Raw genomic sequence first — 23379 nt, forward strand, 5'->3', positions numbered from 1 at the left:
GAAAGTAGAGAATCGTTCAGAGAAGACAAATGAGTGTCGAAGCAAAGATGGGTCAAAGACAAAGGCAGTAGCTTGTGGAGACCACTATCGTGCTGCTGAGCTGATCGTGAGATAGGCCTTGGAGAACAAGCAGGAGGAGCTGCAGATCTTTTTTAAAGCAAAACGGATTTGTTTTACAACCAGCAGAGGTACGCAAATGCACACACACGTTTTGTAGGCCTACATTTCATGAGTATTCTTTGCATTAACACAGATCTCACCTCAACCTTATCACTTTGAAATAGGTGCACATTATTTTACACAGCCTTGTATCTCTGTATAGACAGTGAGGCCGTCGTCAACGTTTGGAACACAAATTCAGTCATCTTATACTTGCAGCCAGGGACATTCATTCTGTCCTCTTCTTATACTTCAGGGAACATTCATTATTCCCTTCTTTTCTTTTCCTCACAGGAATATTTCATTCTGTCTTATCCTGGGAGGGACATTATTTTATGTCCTGATGTTCTTACAGTAGGCTATATTTGCAGGGACATTCAGTCTGTCCTATAATCTTATCTTGGGACATTAATTTTGACTTCCATGATGACAGCAAGTAGCTGCAGTGGTACTACTCAATACACAAATCCCTGTCTAGTCACCAGAGGGACTAAAAGGTGTGTCTTTTGAAGCTTTCAAAGCCCCACTATAGGCTGATTGCTTTACCCATAGCTGTATTAGTTGTATTGGAAAGATTGGTTCAAAGAGCTTTATGAGTCTGGGTATACATGTGATATCATGCAAGTTAGTTTTTAGTTAGTGCTGTCATACATTTTTGGTATTGGTATACAGAATATGTGAGGTTTTGTGTTTACAACAATTGTCCTTGTTCAATATAATACGTAACTATGTAGTATGTATGACAATTAACTCATCTCACTTTAATTTTCATTTTAGTGCCACAGCATACAGTATATGTGGTAATTGTCAAAATAATTATCAATAGTCCTATAGTCATCATGCCAATTGATTCCTCCCCACACAGACACACATTTCTGTGTTGTCACTGCTGTTGTTTCCTACTGAATCACCTGAGGAGCCCCCACTGGGAGGACGTAAAGCCTTCGTCCTACTCCTCCTGTCTAACACTCCCTGCTGACAGGTGCCGCCCCAGCCCGTAGGATTATGTGCAGTGGCAGTTATCTCCCTCCCCGCCCGGCTTCCCTCTCTCGAAAAAAGCCGGATACACCACAGTGGATTTGGAACTCACAACCACTGCGTAATGCATATCAGTTCTAATATTACTGTGTTGGTTTTTGATTGTCATGATTTGAGGATGAAGAGGTCTGCAGAGGCCTGATGTCCCAGGAACATCTGCCTCTGATTGGCTCGTCTGGGAGAAAACCAGCAGGTAATCTGTTTAGAAGCCCACCTTTGAAGGGATTAAATAATGAAAGCCAAAATTCATCCTTCACAAAATGTTTCCATATTTACAATCTGTTTAAGTTAGTGGGGTTTTGCTTGTCAATGTCAATACACACACACACACACACACACACACACACACACACACACACACACACACACACACACACACACACACACACACACACACTCACTCACTCACTCACTCACTCACTCACTCACTCACTCACTCACTCACTCACTCACTCTCTCTCTCTATTTCGCGCTCTGTACCTGTTTTTCTGCTGTCTAGTGCCTGTTGTGAACCAGGGCTAAATAAAATAACTGAATGATTTTATTCTGTTGCATTTTTCTGGATTCCAAATTTCCAAGCTCTAATAGGTTTTAACCCCATTTCATAAAGAGTGGCAAAGTAAACAGCCTCTTTTCATCCTTCCCTCGTCCTCTCCCTCCATCCTTCTCTCTGCAGCCAAGAAGCCACCTCGCTCCTCGCCAGCCCTTCAGCACCCCTTGCTGGCCACTCGTAGGAAGCGCATGCAGAAACAGCATGAGCAACAGCAATCATCTTCCTCTTACCCCCACCAGGCTCCTCCTTCCTCCACCTTCCACCCCGATGCCTCCATGACACCCTGGGGAGGCCACTCCCTATTCGAGTCCTCCTTCACCTCCATCCCTCCTCCTCCCCCCCCTCCACCTCAGCCCACTCCTGCCTCCCCTCACAGGAGAGAACGCACTGTGGCCAGAGGGGTGGTTGCAGGTTCAAATCCCTGCTCTCCCAACCCGTCTCCATCTGTCCCAGCCCCTCAGGAGAGCGCAGGTACAGTATGTTTGAGGCCGATGGGATTGGTTGACTGTAATCAATAACTAGGTTATGCAGTAGGAAGCATCATGGACATGTGTAAACAATGACTCTTAAGGCCTTGCCGACCTTAGAATTCGAATAAATTGATTAAAATATTGACTATATATTTTCCTGCAGCATCTGCGTAGTTTACAGTTTACAGTTTAGGCATTTAGCAGACGCTTTTAATCCAAAGCGACTTACAATAAGCAGATAACATCACAATAATAAACAAGATAATATGTCAGTACATCATCAACAATATAACAAATGCAAATGGATATCTATCTAGAAAAAACACAATATAATCAAAGTTTTAAAACCTAGAAAAAAAAAAGAAAAAAAATTGCTAACTAGCTTCATGTATGGTCATTGATTTTTTTCTGTAGTGCTAAGGGTTTAGGTGGAGTCTGAAAAGGTGAGTCTTCAGTCCACGGCGAAAGCTAGCGAGTGAGTCCGTTGTCGTAGTGCAGGGGTTTAGTACTCACCCGACGGGTTTGAAGTCTTGCACATTGATTGATTGATTGATTGATTGATTTTGTGTTGTGTGTCTCTCTCCATCTTCCTTTCTTCCCCTCTTGTTCTATATGTCTCTTGTCTCCATGTCACTCTCTCTCTCTATACAGGTAGAGGAGGTGCCAGAGGGGTGCGTGTGAAGAAGAGGGTGGCGCCCCAGTGCAGGGTGCCTCGCGCACCCCGACTGCCGCCACTCCGTCCCGTGACCAACCTCAGCTTCTCACGTAGCTTCACCTTCTCCTTCTTCGAGCTGCCGTTGCACCAGACACCTCGTTGCCGAGTGGAGCGCATCAGAGATCTCATGCTAATGTTACGGCAGATACAGTACTGAACTGGCCCCTCCAAGAGCAGGAATCAAAACACTCATATTATGTATGTTAAAATTGGCCTGGCCGGCAGGCAGGCCTTTGATGTCACGTTAATGTCACCATGACTCAGCAGCCATAACCATATAAGGAGTTCCCAGCTATGCCCAAATATGGAGTGTGCTATGATCTAACCTCAATAATGTGTCCTCATGGAATCAGGTGCAAACAAATCACTCAGCTCCATATGTGGCCAAAAAGGGGGCATACCTATATATGGGCATGAAAGGGACAAGGACTAACAGAGATTTCCATATTTGGACGGAGTGACGGACCTAAAAAGCAGAAGGACTAATGTATACAGAGATCTCCATATATGGGCTTAAAGGGGACAAGGACTGACAGATACAGAGATCTCCATACGTATATGGACATTGGGCATATCAGTCGGATTGGCGGTTCAACCAGTTGTGAGGGCCGCACAGCCAAACCTCTAGTTCTACAAAAGATGTTCAATGAACAATGACCTCTTGCTACTAAGCCCCCAGGCCCTCAAGTGACTTAAGTGACTGAGATACCAGCGTACCATGTGAAGTGCAATGCATAGTCAAAGTGACACTGAATGAGGGAACTGACTATAGTCTTCAGTACACTTCTGTTGATAAATGAGGATATCCTGCCCAAGAATCTTCGAAATCACTTTCAATGCCATTTTTCACCTGTAAGTTTGTTATTCAAAATACAACCCAAATAAGTGACCTTGTTCTTACATGTGAGTGACTACCTTGTCATCGGGGGACTTACTATGGTTGATATTTGACTCAAACGGATGGATTCCATTTTTCTCAGGTGCAACATTAGAGTAAGAGCTTTTCATTCCATTTGAGTACTACTACTGCAAGTGATTTAATTTGAGTTAATTCATGCTTCTCTGTTGAAGGTGTGTTAATTAATGGAACCACTGATGTAAAGTGTGCATTCACAGCCTCATTTATAATCAGTCACCCTGTCCCTGACTGAATGAGGTGATTCATTGTGTCAAGCACACACATTTATTTAATATTTATGCATTGCTGTCGAGGTGTGAGGGGGATGCTATGTGTGTGAGTGTGTGTGTGTGTGTGTGTGTGTGTGTGGGGGGGGGTGTATGGGGGTGAACTAGGCTCCCCTCCATCCCCCCCGCTCCCTCCCTCTCTCTTGTCTAGTCATGTGTAGGTGTGTGATTCAGATCACCATGTTTTGTTGAACCTTGTCCTCTGTGCTGGAGCATAAAAGAAAGCGCCAGACAGAAATATTGGTCTATATGGCCATTATTTTATGTTTTTGACAACATACTGTAGGTGTGCAACATAAAAGTGGTGATGTGTATTTCATATTTACACTTGTTTGAAGTTGACTTAATCTATCAAATGTTATTTATATTTATTTTAAATCATTTGTTTGCTTAGTCAAACTTTTGTATTGACCAACAGCTGAAAATAGACGAATAGATAAGGGTGATCCAGACTACATCTAGCTCTCTATTGAGGTATTTCACACACCTCTGATGATCCCACCAATTTTAAAATGCTTTTAGCAGAGGATGGTTTCGATCCATCGACCTCTGGGTTATGGGCCCAGCACGCTTCCGCTGCGCCACTCTGCTATCAGATGCCTTACAATCACTGGCTTACGACTCAATTGTTTATCCATTAGGCCACTGGGGCTGCTGTGTCGTGTTCTATTCAGTTGTGATATTGTTCTGTCTGACAATAGGATAATCATACCGCAGTGTGACTGTGTGTGGGGGACTATGGATTGTGTGGGCGCTATGAACACACAGCTATGAATTCAAACTACAATAGAAATAAAATACAGCACAAAATAGATTAAAAACAAAGTAAGGTGTGATTTAAAAGATTACACTAATTTTGGCAGTATGTTCCAGCGACCATTGGTCTTTATCTTATATTACTACTCTACCCTTCTACTCTGTTATCCATCTGGTTCATGATGTCATACATTAATTAGAGAGAACCATTCAGTTATTATGAAATTTAGTGGAATATCTAAAAGGCTATTACTTTTAATTTCAGCTTAAATCTTGCACATTTTAATCAAATATTCATGAACCACGCTTTCCTGGCAACGATGGTTGTGATTGGTTCTATCCCAGAAACAGGAAGGTCTCTACCTGGTTGTACTTTAGATACTGAGCAATCAATTATTATACCTATCAGGATTCTGTAATTATTACAGATATAAAATCAATCAAGGGCTGTGCCACAATAATTACCAGTTGTTAACGATAACATACATTATGTAATAGGATGTACTGTACTAATATGTTAGATGAGGTTAATTATGCGGATGCTCATGTGCGTCATCAACACTATCAGGGATCCCTGTATCTCCATATTTAGTCAGTTGGTCGTATTATAGTTAACTTAGTGCCACACTGGGTACTCTGAGACAGGGTACAAGTGGTCTCTGCCTGACAACAACAAAAAGGCAGGCAAAGTCACAAGGAGAAAGAGGAGCAAGCAGATTAAGAGTGAAAGTGAAAAGAGAGACAGAAGAACACTCAGATGATGACTCTTTTAAAGTAAACAGAGAATGCCTGAGCTGAGTTATTAAAGAAACAAACTATACATGTAAGTGTAAAGTTATATCACATGAAACAGTATGGCTGCACGTGGGGTGCCAATATAGCCTCTGTGAAAGGGGAGCTGTGTTGAAGGAGGCACTCAGAGGTAATTGAATAGCCTAGAGGGGAGAGGACTGCATGGGGAGCGAGAGAGAGAGGGAAAGGGGGAGGAGGGTTGTAGGATTGTAAATGCAATGCAGCGTGCAGAGTTCAAGGCCTCTCCCCAACTCACGTGTGAGTTTGTGTGTTCATGTGTGCAAGAGATTGAGAGAGAGTTTATGTGTTTGAGTGTGAGAGGACACATGCACACATACACGCGCACACACACACACACACACACACACACACACACACACACACACACACACACACACACACACACACACACACACACACACACACACACACACACACACTGCTGCACTGAGTGCTGATAGGCTCACCCTCTACACACATGACCTTCCAGTGCCTCTACGCAGTTGGCTACTCTCACTTCAAATTGTCACACAACTTTATTCACACATTTTAAAGAAAACAACACTTTTGACAGAAAATCTCACTGTTTTGCACACCCACAGAACTAGTGTTGAACAAAGACCTACAACACTAACCAGATGAAAGTAGGCTGCACTTTCTAGCATTGGGTTCAAATGGACGCCACTGAACAAAATGGTCTTCTTCACCACCAAGGGCAGCCATACCATGCAGTCAACCTGGATGAAGCGCAGCTGGATATCCTTGGACGGCGTGCAGGAAAGAAGTCACTATCTGTTTTGGAGAGATTGAAAGCTGGATGCCGGTGAGTTACATAAGAGACCTTAACAGCCAATTATCAGGGATCACTAAGGCCCTCTTCCTGAAACATGTTGGCCTTCTGTGTGTGTGTGTGTGTGTGTGTGTGTGTGTGTGTGTGTGTGTGTGTGTGTGTGTGTGTGTGTGTGTGTGTGTGTGTGTTAGTCTACATGGAGTGTAGGATCAGTGCCTGTCAGTGGACCGGACCCTTTGTTAAACCCCACCCCAAAAGCGATTGTCCAATGCCAGCTCAGCAACCGTTGCTAAGCTGGCATATAGAGGGTATGCGCGTGACATCATCATACCCACAAGTTATGCGGGAACGCCTACTGAGTGGCAAAAAACTACTTTATGGCCTTGACAGCCCATATATTCCAATCTGATTACATTAAACGATGTTAAACTCACTTTTCCACTCACTTTGCCACTCGATTTGCGATTCACTTTATGCATGCGCATACCCTCTATTGTCTGGCATTCTTCTGCCAATGTTATTTCGCTCACCCGCTAAGCACCAGAGTGGAGTGAGTGGGGCTTAGAGAAGGGTCAAAATAGTGCCCCTCAATTTGGATATAATTTAGATCCACATAGGATCTAAAGGCCATAGTCTCGCCAGGTCAGTACATTAACGTTACATCTGTGCCACCTGACCCCTGCTTGTTCATCATTACTTAATCATTACACATGAGGCCACCATTACTTATATGACTTGTGTGTCCCCCAAGTAAAATCATTGTGATTTTGTTGTTTTTAAATGCCCTTATACTATTCAATTTCAATCCCCTCTCCCTTTTCCCCAGATGTTCGGTCCCCAGGGTGAAGAGCTGTGTTCTGGGCAGTGTTCCTGTCCTCTCCTGGCTGCCTCGTTACTCCATCAGAGACAACGCCATTGGAGACCTTGTCGCTGGAATCAGTGTGGGGATAATGCAGCTGCCACAGGGTGAAGTAATTAATATAGATAGGTAGATGGTTAAATCGGTAGTGTATTAGCATGTATTAAAAATGTTGGTTTGGCCAATTATTTAATAGACTCAAACTCAGTCTTTACATTCATTGTTGGATGTCAGAGATGATTGTTCTATTTTTCTCACATTATTTTGTTCCACCAAGATAGCTAGCTGACAGAGCTAATATCACTAGTCACTATAATATTTAAATGACAAAGAGATAATATGCAAACATGGACAGTCTGACAGCAGAATTGATTGTAGGCGAAATGGCTCAGACAGGTAGGTGAAAAGACTCTCCTCCACGGCGAAAATGCCAGGCGAAAGGACCAAATGCGTGTAGGCGAATATTTCCTAGGCGAATATGCCTGACACCCTTAATATGATCCATATTCAGCAAGCCATCACATCACCATGGTGAGACTCATGGACAGCCTCACATAAGATGACCTGACCCGTAACCCGTCAGGGCTGCATGCTGAACTGTAGGTCTATCTATTCTGTACTGAGCCTTCTCCTCTATGCGCTGCACACACATACAAGTCACAACTGTATGGCTATGCACACTCACAGCACCAATGTCATCATCAACTATGCTGATGAAGCAACAGTGAAGGGCTTGATTGCCAATGACGACAAGGATGAGGTGAGGTCACATCACTGACACAATGGTGTATGGTGACAGGGGCCTTCAATGTTTTCAGGCCTAGGACCCCTTACAGCTGAGAGAGAGATGAAGCAGGGACCCCCTCTATATATTGTATAAATGTGTGATGGAGATTCTCATCGATTTCATAGATTGATTCATAGATGTTTGACACTTAACCACTTAAAATCTTAAATCATCGATACTTAGCAAACTTGACCTTTCACTCTGTACTTGGTCTGCTCTTTTTTACTTTTTGGCTTAAGTTCTCCTCAGAGTATAGGGATGCGAGGGTTCAAGTTCATTTAAAATAATGATCCTATCACACAAGGATTTGGTGGCCCCCCTGTAGTAACTCTGAGGACCCCCTAGGTGTATGAGAACATGCTCGCATTCAGTATCAAGAAGATCAAGGAGACGATTGTTCCTTTATATAGTATATAGTTATTATTGTTATATCATCCACGTGTGTGAAAAAGGCCAATAATGCCTGTGCTGTCTCAGATGACTGAGATGAAGAAATTCAGCATGAGTCCCCCGCATCCTCAGGATGTTCTACAACCGCACCTTTGAGAGCATCCTGAAGGGCTGCATTCCCTCCGGGTATGAGTACTGCACCCCCCTCGACCACAGAGCGCATACTGAGTGTAATGTGTATCGTTAGACGTGAGCTTCCCTCCCTCCAGGACGACAACCACAAGCCTTCAGGGAGGCGATACTGCTGCATCAAAGACAAACAAGATTAAGAGGCAGTAACACGTAGTCAGGCCGTGAGTCTTGGCAACACAGGTCAATGAGGCCATCACACTGGTAATATCACTTTATGACTTTAATAAGTAGGCCTATTGAATGAATGTGAACACGTAGTCAGGCCGTGAGTCTTGGCAACACAGGTCAATGAGGCCATCACACTGGTAATATCACTTTATGACTTTAATAAGTAGGCCTATTGAATGAATGTGAACACACAGTACACAGTACACAGTACACACACACACACACACACACACACACACACACACACACACACACACACACACACACACACACACACACACACACACACACACACACTATCTATCTATCTACAGTATCTATAGCCTATATGTAAATATAATCAATTCCCACACATTTAACATATAGACCTAATCAATATCTGATAACAAGTGATGTCTATTATTATATATTTTTTTTTAGAGTATTCAATTAGATATTGTCGTTGTTTTGCTTTCTTTTAATTCTCTTTTTGTAGCAGCAATCTATGGAAGCTTGTACAAAAAAATATTTTACCCACGCTTTTACACACCTATTGAACTTGATACCTCACCCGGGCCCTTGCTTTTATTGTGAAAAATACGCTTTTATTGTGAAAAATACGCTTTCATTTTGAAGGCGTCTCTGCCCCTGTCGTGTCGCCGACTCGCCTTACCTGAAAGTAACCTGACATAATCATGGACCAGATTTGTAGGCTACTGTATGTAGCCTACAAAGCAGGACTGGAGAGGGTTATGACACTAAACTTAGCAACATAGTCTACTGTTGTCCTGTCAGTTGGACATGGCATGAGCATTGTTCAAGCTAACCCTTTTCTCAACTTAGGCACGTGGTGGTAAAAAAAATAAGCAAAATAAAAAATGGACTTGGAGCACCGAATATCTCGCAGATAGGATTACTCCAAGAAAGAAAAAGGGTTTGCTACTTCAAAATCTAGAAAGGGCCTCTTCTAAGGTAATTATATTCACTTTTGGAAGAGCCTGTAGGCCTACAGTGGATGACAATCTCTTCTCATTGTTCTGCTACTACATAATGTAATTTCAATGGTGAAATTATACAGTAGCTAGCTATAGACTATATATATTTCACTGGTGGAATGTGGATTAATTAGGAAAAAGGCAACATGACACCACTTAAAATATTGCACTGCTAATCAAAACAGGTAGACCTAGCTATTATCTACTGGACTAATATGAATGAACAACAATGAAAAATCTGTTCACCATCACATGCCTGGACACTGGAGCAGCTGGTATGATGAAATGATGCATGCTACCCACATGGTTAGGGATGGGTCACATGGGTGGATTGATGGGGAGGCTGGCTTTATGAGATGCACCTGCCACATGGTTTGGGATGGCTGCCTGGATCAATGGAGGGGTTGGTTTGATGGATGAGACAAATCCCTCTACATCCAGGTGACATTACATTATCAGCTTGTTCTTATTGGTTGCTTATTGTAAATAACTGAACTACAGTATCTCTCCCTCTCTTTTCTCCAGGCATGGCCAATGCCATGTTGGTAGGTGTTCCTCCTGTTTTGGGTCTTTATACTTCCCTCTACCCTCTTCTCATCTACTTCATCTTTGGCACCTCCAGACACCTTTCCATTGGTGAGTGAAACAGAGTTTAAGGTTTTCCTATTGGCTCAACGAGTTAATACACATACTTCTTAAGTAGTATACACAGTGATTGTACACTGAGTATAACTACAGTAGGAGTATTGTAGGAAATTATTCCTATGTGGATCTCATGATCCACATAGAAACGGCGTGGCTTCAATGTGCATCTCTGACTTCATAAGTCATCAGTGATGTCATTATACTGTATGATAGTGGTTTTCTGGATCAGGGCCCACTTGAAAACTTCAAAATAGTTCACGGCACACCCATTTGACCACTCAACACGGCAGCCTATTGTAGTATACTTTAAGTTCCTATTTAGCAGTATCACAATGAAAATTCACTTTCCATACATTGACATTTTATATTTATATAGTTTTTATTGTTATATCATCATTCAAATCTTAGTGTTTTCTGTTTTGCCAACACTGGGGGCCCCAGCCCACAGGTTGAGAACCTGGTGGTGATGTAGTGGTCAACACTTCATTATCTGTATGTACCACTCTTTATATTCTTTATTGTCTCTCCCCAGTCTCCACTGTACTGTCCAATAAAATATAAAAGATGATCTCATGGGATGCCTGGTGGTGCAGCAGCCAGTTGCACCGCGACCATGCTCCTTGTGAGTCATGAGGAACCAATCATGTTTGAATCTTACTGCCGTCATGTCTCACATGCCTCCCCTCTCCCTGCCCTAAAACATAAATTGCAATAACAACAAAAGTAATTCAATTATGTGTGCCGTTCTGGGAGCCTCCTCTCCCTTGTCTCACTCAATAAATGTAATTTCTTATGTGTGTAATTTAGATAGCAAACCTAACGGGTCACTCCTCTCTCTCCCCATTTCGTTAATAACCCACCCTGCTTGATCATGATCATGATCCAATTCAAGATAAGGCAGTGACTCTAGGAACTGCAGACTGCGAAGAGGGAGAGGTTGAAAATGTATCGCTAGTAGCTATATATTCCATTTCCCATTCCAACCATTTTCCTATTAATGGCTTTACAATGATCCTTTAGTTACTGCATAGAGTCGAAGTATGCAGACGGGCACTATATATATAACACATTAGCAGAGGATGGTTTTGATCGGGTTAGTGGCACACCACATTTATTTTCCACTGTGTCACTCTGTTATCATTCACTCCAGATGGGTCTCAAACCCACAATCCCTGGATTAGGAGGCCAATGACTTGTCTGTTAAGCCACTGGGACTGTAAAATTAGCTTGTATGCTGCTGTCAATAATATGCATCCTACAATGAGATCATTCAATAAGTGCTGTCTAAGCAGCTGCAAATGTGTGTTTTGTGTGTGTGTGTGTGTGTGTGTGTGTGTTTGTGTGTGTACTGTATGTGTGTGCACTGTGCATGTGTGTGACAGGTACATTTGCTGTCGTGTCCATCATGATTGGGTCTGTGACAGCTAACATGGAGTTGCCTGGTAACGGTGCAGCGGAGAGCGAGGATGTTGTGGCTGCAGCTAAAGTGTCTGTAGCCACACAGCTTACCTTCATATGTGGGCTCATACAGGTGAACACACATTCACACACACATGAGCCTCCTAGATGTTTAACCACTTAACACTTGCATCATGAAGCGGTCAACTAGACCAATTTTGAGATTCTTAAGTCAGTTAACGTTAGGAATCTCTCATTATACCATACTAGAAGCTGGGCCGCCCTTCGGGCGGCCCAGCGTCTAGTCGGCGACCTGGCCAACTCGGAACAATGTAAATAGGGAATGAATGCAAACCCCATTATACCTGTTTTCATAGGACCCGTTTTGACCATTTGTCTGCCTGTGTCCATTTATGCCCATATATGGAGATATCTGTATCTGTCTGTCTGTCGGTGTCCATTTTATGTCCATATATGGAGATCACTGCAGTTATAGTTCTGGGTCCATTTTATGCCCATATGCCCATATATGGAGATATCTGTCTATCTGCGTCCATTTTATGCCCATATATGGAGATCTCTGTATCTGTCTGTCTGTGTCCCTTTTATGCCCGTATATGGAGATCTTTGTGATTCTGCATCCATTGTATGCCCATATATGCCATATATGGAGATATCTGTTTATCTGCGTCCATTTTATGCCCATATATGAGATTTCTGTCGCTTTTTCAAACAGATGGTCAAAACGGGTCCTATGACAACAGGTATAATGGGGTTTGCATTAAAGGGGGAACCGGCACTGTGTCTGCAACACAGTCGGTGGCACAGACAGATACAGAGATCTCCATAATGGGAATAAAGGGACACAGACAAACAGATGGAGGAGGAGACAAACTTAATGCAAACCCCATTATACCTGTTGTCATAGGACCCGTTTTGACCATCTGTTTGCCTGTGTCCATTTATGCCCATATATGGAGATATCTGTATCTGTCTGTCTGCGTCCACTTTATGCCCATATATGGAGATCTTTGACCATCTGTTTGCCTGTGTCCATTTATGCCCATATATGGAGATATCTGTATTTGTCTGTCTGCATCCATTTTATGCCCATATATGGAGATCTATGCAGACACAGTGCCAGTTCCGGAAAATCCTGATGTCAGACATCAGAATCCGAACCTTTCGTGCTGGTTCCAGAAAATCGTGTATCGGGTCGGGTCGGGTCGAGGCCGAGCACTGCACTACCTGCTGCGGTGGGGAACGCACGTGCCGAATTTGAAATAGGGAATGAATGCCCCACCCTTTAATGCAAACCCCATGAATGCCCCACCCTTTAATGCAAACCCCAATATATGCCCCACCCTTTAATGCAAACCCCAATATACCTGTCATAGGACCCGTTTTGACCATCTGTTTGTCTTTGTCCACTTATGCCCATATATGAAGATCTCTGCACACACAGTACCGGTTGCAGAAAACTCTGATGTCAGACTTTATGCCCATATCTGGAGAACGCGCGTGCCGGTGGGAAGAAGGGTTCTCGAGATACGCGGATTACATACATACATACACATTCACAGAGATTTTGTGTTGACTCATGTGGCGTACGTGATGTCAGAGCCTTTTATGAAGTGATGTCACAATGACTCAGCGCTTGCGCCGATTTCCTCCGGAACAGCCTGATGTCAACAATCAGCTCCGCATAAGGAGATTCCGAACGTTTCGCGCCGGTTTCGGAAAACCGCGAGTCGGGTCGGGTCGAGGCCCGGCACTGCACTCCGCGCGGCGGCGGGGAACGCGCGTGCCGAATCTGAAGCCGGTGGGACGAACGGTTCTCGAGATACGCGGATTACAAACAAACAGACAGACAGACAGAGATTTGTCGCATTTATAGATAGATATACACGTTTGTGTGTGTTAAAAATAAAAAAAAATGTTTTTTTCTGCAAACGAATTAAAGCCACTATATACTAAAACCAACATTGAATTTGAGGCCAGATCTATCAGACTCCCCCCCAACTCCACCGAAGGATTCACACTAGACCGCGAGAGGATGGGTTCTTTTCTACTTTACTTTTGTACCATTTATGCCTCCGAGTAAAAATGGATGTCTGTCTGTCGGACTCGCTACTCTCACCTCATCACATGCTGTAATGCACAATAAAATCCTCTGTGTTGATTCATACATTTTTAACTCAGAGATTGAGTGTAAATGTACTGTACCCAAATTAACTATTTTGCCATTCGGTTGTTGTTGAATGAATAATTATCCAAGGATAGTCTGTGACGTGTGCAGAAGTGGAAGCGACATCACAGACACAGACCTAACCTGACACAGCATAAAACATAATTAGACTCAGATAAAAGAGAAATGTGTAAAATAGGGATAAGAGAAAAATACAAATTGATTAGATAATTGTTTTTATCTATTTTAAATTAATGTGTTGGTATTTTCAGTTTTCAATAGTTCATGATAACATTAACTGAATTACTGTACTAGTTTAATTTCTATCCTGGTAAAACTCTTAGCAGAGGATGGTTTCGATCCATCGACCTCTGGGTTATGGGCCCAGCACGCTTCCGCTGCGCCACTCTGCTGACATGCACCCACTCTACTATGAAAGGATCAAGTCATTCAAATGAAAGGAATTGCATTACCGACACCCTAGATGGGACTCACAGTCCATGAAAGGGTGACAGAATAGCCGCATGTTTATCTTCTCTCTCTAGTTTTTCATCTCTTGTCTCTTTCTTTCCCCCAGTTTCACCTTGAGAACCAGTGCATTAGGCCACTAGACCGTAACAGAGGTAGATGTACATCGTGCATGACTAGTGCTCGCAGAGCTGAGAAGGCGGCTCATTGTCTGGTTGAAATCTGTTTTGACAGGGCTATACTCAGTGACTTTTGGGAGGATTTAATCTATGAGCCCCTGGTTATGCAGTGGACATGCCTCAAAAAGAAGGCAGCTGCCTGATTTGTCAGTCACCACTCTTCAAAGACAATATTTGATCAATAATTTGACAATCTGATTGAGAGGCTTCCAAGGCAGGAAGTTTGTCATAAGTTGTCAAGCACAGCCCTTTTGAAGATGCATTTATCAAGAGTCGCTTAACATGTTGCCACATTAAAAGGTGTGATTCACATACTGTACATGCACAGTAACAGTGTTGTTGCACAGTAACAGTGTTGTGGGAATGTTTCAGATTTCTGCATGGGTGTTACTGTAACACCCATGCAGAAATCTGAAACATTCCCACAATTTCCCAGACATGGTGAACAGTACCAAATTGCACATACTGTATACACATACTACATGTATCCATCTAATGTGTGTAAATGTATTCTGTTTTTCTCTACACGTCATTAGAGACAATTATTTCTCTCTCTCGCTACAGCTGCTGTTGTACGTGTTACGTGGAGGTGGTGTGTGTCGCTGGATCTCTAATTCAGTCATCAGAGGCTACACCACAGCAGCAGGAATACACGTGACCATCCTGCAGATACCACTGTTGACTGGGATAGCTGTTTATAAACACACTGGATTACTGCCTTCAGCATGGGTGAGTTAAGGCAGAGGTGCACAAACATTTTTAACAATGACCCAGAGATATCGATCCATGCTTGCTGCGGCACAAACTGTGTGTGTGTGTGTGTGTGTGTGTGTGTGTGTGTGTGTGTGTGTGTGTGTGTGTGTGTGTGTGTGTGTGTGTGTGTGTGTGTGTGTGTGTGTGTGTGTGTGTGTGTGTGTGTGTGTGTGTGTGTGTGTGTGTGTGTGTGTGTGTGTGCGCGCGCGTGTGTGTGCGTGTATTCCTATGTAGACTCTAAAAGACGTCCTGTCTGGAATGACAAGTGCTGTGCCAGGAACTCTGCTGGTCTCACTGGTTTCCATAGTGATCCTTGTTGCTGGCAAAATGCTGAATGAGCGCTTTAAAAACAAGCTCCCTGTCGCCATACCATGGGAACTAATATTAGTGAGACACACACACACACACACACACACACACACACACACACACACACACTACCGCTTTCATTTCCTCTCTCTATCCCTGTACTCATATAAACAGATGCTGTCTCAATGACTGGTAAGTGGTGCCGGTGGTTCATGGTTACGTAATACGTACTGTAACAATCTGTGTCCCGTCTCATATTCCTACATAAATATCTTGTCTTTTCTCATAATCGTTCTTAGCAATCACTTCTAATAGTGCTTGCCCTTGCTTTTGTTTGGTTTCTCAGATCATCTTAGCTACAGCTGTGTCAGTGCAGATGGACTTTGCTGGCCAACACAGAGTCCAGGTAGTGGGACACATACCAAGTGGGTCAGTAGAACTGGTATTCTGAAAATAGGTTGGTGTTGTGATTAGCACATATCATTTAATTTATTTTTGGGTGCAACAGTTAATCAAACTAATCAATTTTAATTGATTATAAAACAATCAATTGTTTTATTAAAACAAATATTTTCTTGAGTTTGTAGTACTGCCATATTTGCTATTTTTGCGCTCTACCATTATATGACAAAATATAAAATAGGGCTTAAGTAGTTAATCAGAATAATGGCTTTAGTCGATTATAAAAAATAAGAAAAAAAATTAAAAAGAAAACATGGTTATTGATAAATCAATTACTAATTTAAAAAGTAATCAATAGAATAATTGCTAAGAGAATAGTTGCAGCCCTGGTGCCTCAGAACCAACCATTTAAATAATGTTATCATGTTATCAGTGTGCGGTGTTATCATGTTATCAGTGTGCGGCAGCTGCGGCGTTCCTCAAGGAAGCATACTAGGGCCCTTACTGTTCCTAATACATGTGCTCTTGATTGCACGTTGAAAAATCCCTGAACTCGGTCAAATCTGCACCTGGCTCGCTGATAACAAACTATCATTACACCTGGGTAAAACTGAATCCATTATTTTGGAGTCCTGAATTAACCATTGCAAGGCCAAAGACTTCAGTCAAAGTGGGTGACAATGATATCACAAGGAAAGAAGGAATTATCTTACCTGGGTTGTATTTTAGAGGAAAAATCTTTTCTGTAAAAAAATGGCAACTAAAGTAATCAAAAAAGTCAACCATAGAACAAGATTTTTGTGCAGGATCTCCTTGTTGGTCAGTATAAATCTGTACCCGTTTTTTGCAAACAGTATATACCGTAAAAGCCCCAGGGGGGTCCAGGGGAAAATCCGCCTAAAATGTATGCCCAAATTGGAACAGTTGTTGTGGACACAAAACTACAATGATTCTGTACCAAATGACTCACCAAATGTCAGCTAACCCCTGAAAATTCACAAATGCAGTGTAAAACGTCACATTTCTCTTACCAAATTGTCCTACTGTGATTATTTACCTAGGAAAAGATGATTGAAAAGACCTCCGCCTATGGAAATTTGCCTTCTGAATAGTTAATGACCCCCAAGACCTCATTGAAAACATATATAATGAAGAGAGAAATTGTTCACCAAGGTGTCATCAATTGATAGGCAAAATTGTATGAATATATTCCAAACTATGTAAACTCTACATATGTTTTAGTGAGAGTAGTGCTGTAATATTAGTAATGTTAAAGTATAGGGTGAAAAATTATAAAAACGTGTAACAATAAGTTGTAATAATACTGTAATATGAGTAATGTATGGATGAAAAGTACAATGACAGCTGATTACTATGCTGTAGGCCCACTGTAACAATAATCAACAAAGAAATTGTAGTTTGATTTGGTCTCTATTGATTTATTGACATTTATTGACAGCTGTTCAGAGGTCAACACCTTTTGCCCCCGTCGGCAGGGACAAAAGGATAAAATATTCAGTCAATCAATAAATCAAAAGTGACTTAGCTATAGGTCAATTATGAGACCCAAGTCAATCTTTTCCATAATCTCCACCCATTTTATGACTTCTTTTTTTATTTGCCCTTATTATGACCCCCCACTCTCCAGTCTCTCTCCCCCAGTCCTCCCCTCTCTCTCCCAGGCCAGGGAGCTGTTCCTTCCTGCTCTGTCTGTGGCTCTGGTGGGGTTCAGTTTCCTCTCCACCATGGGCGCAGTGTCCGCCCACAAACACGGATACCACGTTGATTCCAGTCAGGTACAACCACTTTACCCTTATACTATGTTTCCAACAAATTCACCTCAGTTTTATTACGTTTATTTATAGTTTTTCCTACAGCCCATACTAGACTGTGTATTGAATGTAAAGCTACATAAGGGTAAAGTATGTCCTGATTGCTCATGACTTCAGAGTCTCTGATGCAATTATGTTTGAATTCAATTTCTGCCCTCGCTGTACACGCCCAGTTAAACATAATTGAAAACAGCTCGGGGGATTTCACAGCATCAGATTGAATGATGAAGCAAAGCGTAATGGAAAAATGTGTTTACAGCCTTTGGCTCGGGAATGTGTTAAAAGGACAGTCATGTATAAGTTAATAACTGTGTTTCCTTGGTTGAAATTATACAATTTGCAGTACAGCAATCATTTATTTTGATAATTATCAATGATTAACTTCAAATTGTTTGCTTTTATTCTATCCTCGCAGATGGTTAGTTGAATCATGTTCCAGTTCAGAATAAGTCTCTGAAACAAAGCAGTCAGATACTTGCAGAAGCTCTGTCTTTTATTTCTGTGATCAGATGGCTGGTCTGCTGACAGTGACAGCCCTTGTGTTGTAACTACCCTGTTGAAGATTGGTCATCTCTTTAAGCAGCTGCATATCTCTTGAACACATGTCATCTCTTTAAGCAGCTGCATACTGTATCTTTTGTAAACATTCACACACCACTTTGACTATGCTAATAAAACTCAGTTTAGCAGAGGATGGTTTCGATCCATCGACCTCTGGGTTATGGGCCCAGCACGCTTCCGCTGCGCCACTCTGCTGACAGACACCCCAGATGGCCAGTGCCTTCTCCATTAGGCCACTGGGGCTATAACTATAGTCTGGGGTGGGGGGGTTGGATGTACAATTCTGTTGCCTGTGGCTATGTTATGAGGAAACTCATTGTCAGCGATAGACACATGACCTGTTTTGTCTGTAGTCAATAGAGTTTTGACAATGGAGTGGTGTAATGTTTATTTACACACACACACACACACACACACACACACACACACACACACACACACACACACACACGGGAGGTGCAGGTCATGCAAGAACATTTAACAAAATAATAACAATTTGAAGGCTACTTTTCGTATATTAACTCATCCACTGCCAGAATAAATTAATTTAAAAGGCCCATTTGTTTTTCCTTACCTTTTAAAGTAATCAAAGATTATTTCTCCAGTATGATAGATCCCCCGATCATTGCTAAACACAGAGGTTTTCTCTATGCTTCTGCGAAGTCATTTCGTCCATCAGTTATGGGCCGTTGAATATAGCATGTCTGGGCAAAAATGCAAAGGAGAAGAATGGACGCGAGATATAGGCTTTTCTCCAAATGGAATAAATAGGAAGTGAATGGCAGATGAAATCTTGCGATCAAGTGATCTCCTGGATTTGAACAAAGATGGCGATAGCAAGAGGGCGGGACAGATGTTATTTCCTCGCAGCAGAAAATCAGGCATTGTTTATTGTCGGCTTGCCGTGGTTACCTAGCCTGGCTTGGCCAGACTATTTACTAATGCAGCTAACTAACTGCAGTGTATATACATCCCCTCCTTGTTTTCGGATTGTCTATCTGCGCTAGGCTAGTGGTTACCAACCGACCTGTAAAATACAGAGAAACGCCCGGTTTACTAGAAGACACGTCCCGCAATTAAGCAATGTTACACGAGAGGGTGTGTGTTATCATGCTGTTGTATAATGAACTGATACAGGGAATCAATGTTAATTACAGGGCGATTTATTTGAGAAATTACAGTGATTCTACTGTACTGCTCCTACTTTTCTCTCGTCTGTTTGCTCTGTGCATCTGTGTTTGTATGTGATTTATTGGAGTCTGGTGTCTAGAAAAACCTTCGGCTCATTGCGGACAGCTCATTGGCTAATTTACTCATGACACGACCAATGAGAGTTCATGCTTTCAGTGTTGCTATAGATTTGTGAGACCAGAGCGTGAGAAGTGAGAGAACCCATAGCCTAGGGTGCTGCCTACCCACACATCCTCGCACACCCCCTCCATTCTAGCTAGTGTCAGGTCCACAAGTCTAGGGTGAAATTCACAGCGCAAAATGTTCCGAGCCCGGCCAGGCCCTGGGCACGATGGTGAAATACAGAAATGGTCGGCTCCCAACGGGCTTGCAGGGCTCTAACACACACGCGCGCGCACACACACACATGCACGCACGTGCGCGCGCACACACACACACACACACACACACACACACACACACACACACACACACACACACACACACACTGTCAGGAGTGACGTCTTGCCCACGTCATCCTTTCATCATTCACTTCCTATTTAAAGTTGTACCATGTAACTTTTTTTATAAAACAAATCTTAAAATTGTCCTAACTCTTAAATCGCTAAAGTTTTAGAACACCCACTCCGTTATTTTCAGCTTCTGAAGCCTTCTCTTTATATGTTTTCTATGATCCTGACCGGGGTCCGGTTTTCGCGCAAAAATTACGTCATCATACACTACCGGCCAATCACAGCGAGGGTTATACACTGCCGGCCAATCACAGCGCATCTTGAAGTGGGGTCGCTAGCTATCACAATAGGGCGGCCATATTTGTAGGCGCCCGTGTGTCTCTATCTATACTCGGGTGAAACACTCCGTTTCTCCGGAATGCCTGAACGCACAGGAACCAGGGACCCCTCTAAAGATAGATCTCGGCGAGGTGGAGGCAGACGCGGGGGTGACGCGGGGGTGTGAGGCCCGGTCCGCGGCGAAAAACGGCCGAAAGACGCGGACGCTACTGACCACTAGTTGAGCAACTTACACAGTATAGCTTTAAGTGAATTATCTTGATTTAGTTTCCAGTTCGGTTATTATTTGTATTTGCTTATAATATAATTGTAAGTACTTTCTAAGAAGTTACTTTGGACCAACTTACACACACACACACACAGCATACATAATTCATGTATTGGTTTTATAATATAAAGTATATTATACTGTATATAATGGTGTTGTGTATGTCATACAGTACTTTGCAAATAATATGCTATAATATGTAAGATCATACAGCACTGTAGATTATTTAATCAGAAATGATCACACCCCTATTTACTCAACTGAATGGTCTTTCTCTGCTTCAGGACCTATTAGCGCTGGGTCTGTGTAACTCCATTGGAGGTGTGTTCCAGTGTTTTGCTGTCAGCTGTTCCTTCTCTCGCAGTATGGTGCAGGACAGTATTGGGGTGAAGACGCAGGTTGTACAATTAATTTATATTTATATCTCAGCGATACAGTTCACACATCATTTATATATTTCAGACTTCATTGGAACTATTCAAACACTATCAATCTTATATTAAAATTGGCTTAAGGGAGGTCCACGTATTTATCAGCTACTATAAATTCACTAAAATGTGTCTATTTTTCTTTCAAAACAATTAACTATTTATCTCACATTTACCCTCATTCCTTCATTTCCATCACCATTTAATGCCTTTTTTATTCAGCTCTATCATTTATTTCTCTGATCAGATGGCTGGTCTGTTGTCAGCGCTGATGATTCTAACTATCCTGTTGAAGATTGGTCATCTCTTTGAGCAGCTTCCAAAGGTCGAAAGTGTTCATGTCACCTATACTATTTTCTTTTATTTTACTGTTAACTCTTGTAAGGCACCTCTGTATGTGAAGGTAGAATAATCTTTCAAGTAGAGAAATAAATGGCTGATAAATCTCAGACAGCATGTTTTTCTTCTACAACGAATGTCCATCTATTTGAGATTTATACATTGCTGATTATGAATGCATATTTGATGAATGCTTTGACTTCATTTAATTTACTACAGTGTACTTTACTTATACAGTATACTTTACTTTAAAATCCAGGCTCTCCATTATCATTATGGAATGTGAAAAATGTGGGCTGTTTTATCTGCAACCCAAATTGCCACCATTGTCTGTGTGTGTGTGTGCGTGCGTGCGTGTGTGCGCGTGCGTGTGTGCGTGCGTGTTTTCCAGGCTGTGTTGGCAGTGATCATTGTGGTCAACCTGCAGGGGATCCTGGCTCAGTTCAAAGATGTGTGTGTGCTCTGGGCATCTGACCGATTGGACCTGGTAGGACCCACACACACTAGGTTTTTCTTTCAGGCTTCCATCTAGAAACAAGTGCCCACACACTTTGGAAGGCAATTGGAATGGAATATAACAATTCTGACTGATACATCTCGATCACGTGACTTCAGAGATAATGCATGAGTTTTGGTCAAACTTAAGCGAAGTGGGCTGTTATAGCAGTCCTGTTTCTCTCCCCCACATCTCCCTTTCAGCTGGTCTTTGTTGTATCTCTGACTTCCACCCTGATCTTCAACCTGGACCTGGGTCTGGCTGTGGCAACAGCTTTCTCTCTGCTGGTTCTCATCTACAGGACCCAGCGGTCAGTGGGAGTTATGATCAGTACACAGAGATTGTACACAGTTATACACTCTTACACATGTTACATTAACATTCAAAAGGATTATCATACAGTACAGTACAGTATATAGAGTAGAGTAGAGTAGAGTCAATGTGTTGTGGATCCAGTGACATGTTATTAGGTATGATGAGTATGATGTGGTATAATCATTCTATTAGGTGATCCGACTGATTTGCCTATACATGGGCAAGCCCAAAAATGGACAGACAGACAGACACCGCATAAAGCATGGATTGCCATTTCTAATGATGCACTTTATGTACATTATGTATATTTGACTACACCTTCCTGTTATTTGACTTTTAACTCTTCTTGTAACTGCAATGTTAGGAGCAACAAAAGCACCTTTCACACCTGTAATCGTGTGACAATAAAGTTGTTTCTGATTCTGATTGTCTCTGCTCTCTCCTACAGTAGTTCTTCCAGTGTGTTGTTGGGTCACATCCCCAGTACAGACTGTTACAGACCCCTGGAGCTCTATACTGAGGTGAGGTAACATCAATCTGTCACATAGACAACAACACACCAGGATGTGTTTTGATGTTATTTACATTTGATTCCATTCCGTAATCCATCAATGTCAAAACATGGTCTAGAATGTATAGCAGCTAAAATGACAATATTGCACAGTATAAAATGATTTTGTCGTGCTCTCTCTCTCTCTCTGTCTCACCTATATCCACAATCTGCTGAGTATCTCACTGTAATACAACAAAACTGTCATCTATGATTAGAAAGAGTTTTTCTTTTTTCCCATGCGAAAGAACATGGATGCCATTTGCAGTGGTTCGGCTATTATCTTCTACTCTAAAGTTACATTTCCCTCTATTATGTGTTGTGAAGGCAAGGCAGTTTCCTGGAATCACTATAGTCTCCTGCTCCAGTTCTCTCTACTTCGCCAATCTTCAAATGGTTTTCAATGAGATAAGAGAGGTACACGCACGCACGCACGCA

At 42.3% G+C, this 23379-nt stretch overlaps 2 protein-coding genes across 6 annotated transcripts in view; both read left to right on the top strand.

Moving 5' to 3' along the window:
• The first annotated feature begins 1315 nt into the window (after nucleotides 1-1315).
• On the top strand, nucleotides 1316-3093 carry LOC308291923 (uncharacterized protein). The gene is made up of 3 exons (XM_080734079.1): nucleotides 1316-1390; nucleotides 1874-2221; nucleotides 2872-3093. Exons 1-3 carry the CDS (start codon nucleotides 1339-1341, stop codon nucleotides 3090-3092), a joined length of 621 nt encoding a protein of 206 aa, XP_080590205.1. The 5' UTR covers nucleotides 1316-1338; the 3' UTR covers nucleotide 3093.
• Nucleotides 3094-6239: 3146 nt separating this feature from the next.
• slc26a6.1 (solute carrier family 26 member 6, tandem duplicate 1) overlaps nucleotides 6240-23379 on the top strand; it is a 25465-nt gene continuing 8325 nt past the window's right edge. For 2 of the 5 annotated variants that reach the window (XM_080732435.1, XM_080732439.1), the window contains exons 1-14: nucleotides 6240-6491; nucleotides 7285-7424; nucleotides 10354-10464; nucleotides 11856-12004; nucleotides 15271-15435; nucleotides 15694-15846; nucleotides 16115-16197; nucleotides 17819-17966; nucleotides 21098-21211; nucleotides 21489-21566; nucleotides 21972-22067; nucleotides 22280-22386; nucleotides 22840-22912; nucleotides 23269-23358. In XM_080732435.1, coding sequence (XP_080588561.1) covers nucleotides 6343-6491; nucleotides 7285-7424; nucleotides 10354-10464; nucleotides 11856-12004; nucleotides 15271-15435; nucleotides 15694-15846; nucleotides 16115-16197; nucleotides 17819-17966; nucleotides 21098-21211; nucleotides 21489-21566; nucleotides 21972-22067; nucleotides 22280-22386; nucleotides 22840-22912; nucleotides 23269-23358 — 1656 coding nt within the window. In that variant the 5' untranslated portion in view covers nucleotides 6240-6342. Of the gene's footprint in view, nucleotides 6492-7284; nucleotides 7430-8496; nucleotides 9806-10353; nucleotides 10465-11855; nucleotides 12005-15270; nucleotides 15436-15693; nucleotides 15847-16114; nucleotides 16198-17818; nucleotides 17967-21097; nucleotides 21212-21488; nucleotides 21567-21971; nucleotides 22068-22279; nucleotides 22387-22839; nucleotides 22913-23268; nucleotides 23359-23379 lie in introns of those variants that run through there. The other 3 variants (XM_080732436.1, XM_080732437.1, XM_080732438.1) reach the window with 3 other exon arrangements.

The sequence above is a fragment of the Nannobrachium achirus genome, assembly GCF_963921795.1.
Source record: "Nannobrachium achirus genome assembly, chromosome: 9".
Classification (NCBI taxonomy): Eukaryota; Metazoa; Chordata; class Actinopteri; order Myctophiformes; family Myctophidae; genus Nannobrachium; species Nannobrachium achirus.